This window comes from Otolemur garnettii, unplaced genomic scaffold, assembly GCF_000181295.1.
Source record: "Otolemur garnettii isolate 467f Iridium unplaced genomic scaffold, OtoGar3 scaffold00046, whole genome shotgun sequence".
Taxonomy (NCBI): Eukaryota; Metazoa; Chordata; class Mammalia; order Primates; family Galagidae; genus Otolemur; species Otolemur garnettii.
Window position 1 is genome coordinate 12,144,594 of NW_003852441.1, and position 1,868 is coordinate 12,146,461.

Below are 1,868 nucleotides of genomic sequence, written 5' to 3' on the forward strand. Positions count from 1 at the left end.
ATTGTTGTTTGGCGGGTCCGGGCTGGGGATTCGAACCCACCACCTTAGGTGTATGTGGCTGGCGCCTTAGCCGGTTGAGCTATAGGCGCCAAGCTGGGAATACTCCTTTAAAGTGAGGTAGAGAGTTCCAGCTCTGGGCTGGAAGTCAGTTGGTTTGATCCTTTCCCGTTGTGGTTCAGCTCAGGTAAAGAGGAAGATCCTGGTGCTGGATCTGGATGAGACACTTATTCACTCCCATCATGATGGGGTCCTGAGGCCTACAGTCCGGCCTGGAACACCTCCTGACTTCATTCTCAAGGTGTGTGAGGGTAGAGAATAATGATATGGTTATATCTATTACTTTGCCCAGACCTGGACTCTCTTTTCCAGTCCCAGAGTATCTGGTCTTCATCCCTTGGCACTAGTGTTAGCCTGAAAGAAGGAAGCAAAGGGTGGTAGGGGTGGCTGGGGTGTCTTCTAGGCCTGTGATGTGGAGCTCAGGATTTCCCCTAGCCCATCCCTATTCCTTTACAGGTGGTAATAGACAAACATCCTGTCCGGTTTTTTGTACATAAGAGGCCCCATGTGGATTTCTTCTTAGAAGTGGTGAGTTTACAGGACCTAAAGAGAGCTCTGTGATGGTTTTAGTGTTCTGGGAATATAGAGGATTTGAAAGAATGGGTAAGAAGAAATGGGTAAGGGCAATTTTGGAAAGGGGAAGCTATAGGATGGTAGGGGAATGGCTTTCAGCAGTTGGGGTTGATTTGTTAAGCTGATGTAATTCTGTTCTTTCACAGGGATCTTTCTCTTGCATCTCTAAATCTTAAGGGTATAGCATGACTAAGAAACTAGAGTTTGGAGGTGTGTGGAGGGGTTCTGAATTCTGTGTCTCAAGAGACATTTGATTTTTGATGGAAGGTTTGAAGGTCTAGGCTGGTGTCCTAGTGAAGGAAAAAGTCTAAATGAATAATATCACTACATGTGATATCTTTCTTTTCTCCAATATATTTCAGGTGAGCCAGTGGTATGAACTGGTGGTATTTACAGCAAGCATGGAAATCTATGGCTCTGCTGTGGCAGATAAACTGGACAATAGCAGAAGCATTCTCAAGAGGAGATATTACAGACAGGTATAAGAATAATACAGGTCTCAGAGTGAAGTCCATGAGGCAGACCACCAGGGAGGGATCTGACTTTGAGGCAGTAGCACTGGAGAGGGTGTGGGGAAGGCATACTTCATAATCTTCTGTCTTCTAGCACTGCACTTTGGAGTTGGGCAGCTACATCAAGGACCTCTCTGTAGTCCACAGTGACCTCTCCAGCATTGTGATCCTGGATAACTCTCCCGGGGCTTACAGGAGCCATCCAGGTATGGGGAAAGTAATGAGTCTGGCAGGACCAGAACATGGTTCTAAGAAGATACTTTTTTTTTTTTTTTTTTGGCCAGGGCTGGGTTTGAACCCGACACCCACGGTATATGGGGTCAGCACCCTACTCCTTGAGCCACAGGGGCTGCCCTCTATGAAGATATTTTGACTGCAGGGAACTAGGAGGCAGGAAACCTGGTCCTTGGCCCTTAAGAGCTAGAATTTCCTAGTTTACTGCAGTACTGCAGGTCCCAGTGCAAATTCTCTATTTCAAATAAGGGACCCCTATATGTCCATTTCACAAATCTGATTTTCTTCGGCCCCCCCCCCCCAGCCAGGGAAAATAAATCAGATTTCTTTTCTCTTTTGAGACAGAGTTTTACTTGGTCACCCTTGGTAGAGGGCTGTGGCATTGTAGTTCACAGCAACCTCAAAACTCTTGGGTTCAAGTGATCCTCTCGCCTCACCTCCCAAGTAGCTAGGACTATAGGTGCCTGCCACAACGCCCAGCTATTTTTTTTT

General features: G+C 46.6%; 1 protein-coding gene across 2 annotated transcripts in view; it reads left to right on the forward strand.

Annotated features, from left to right (window-relative positions):
- Nucleotides 1-1,868, forward strand: part of CTDNEP1 (CTD nuclear envelope phosphatase 1) — an 8,183-nt gene that overhangs the window by 4,195 nt on the left and 2,120 nt on the right. For both annotated transcript variants that reach the window (XM_023513966.1, XM_003791176.2), the window contains exons 3-6: nucleotides 180-298; nucleotides 514-585; nucleotides 993-1,109; nucleotides 1,237-1,348. In XM_023513966.1, the coding sequence (XP_023369734.1) occupies nucleotides 180-298; nucleotides 514-585; nucleotides 993-1,109; nucleotides 1,237-1,348 (420 nt within the window). The remainder of the gene's footprint in view (nucleotides 1-179; nucleotides 299-513; nucleotides 586-992; nucleotides 1,110-1,236; nucleotides 1,349-1,868) is intronic.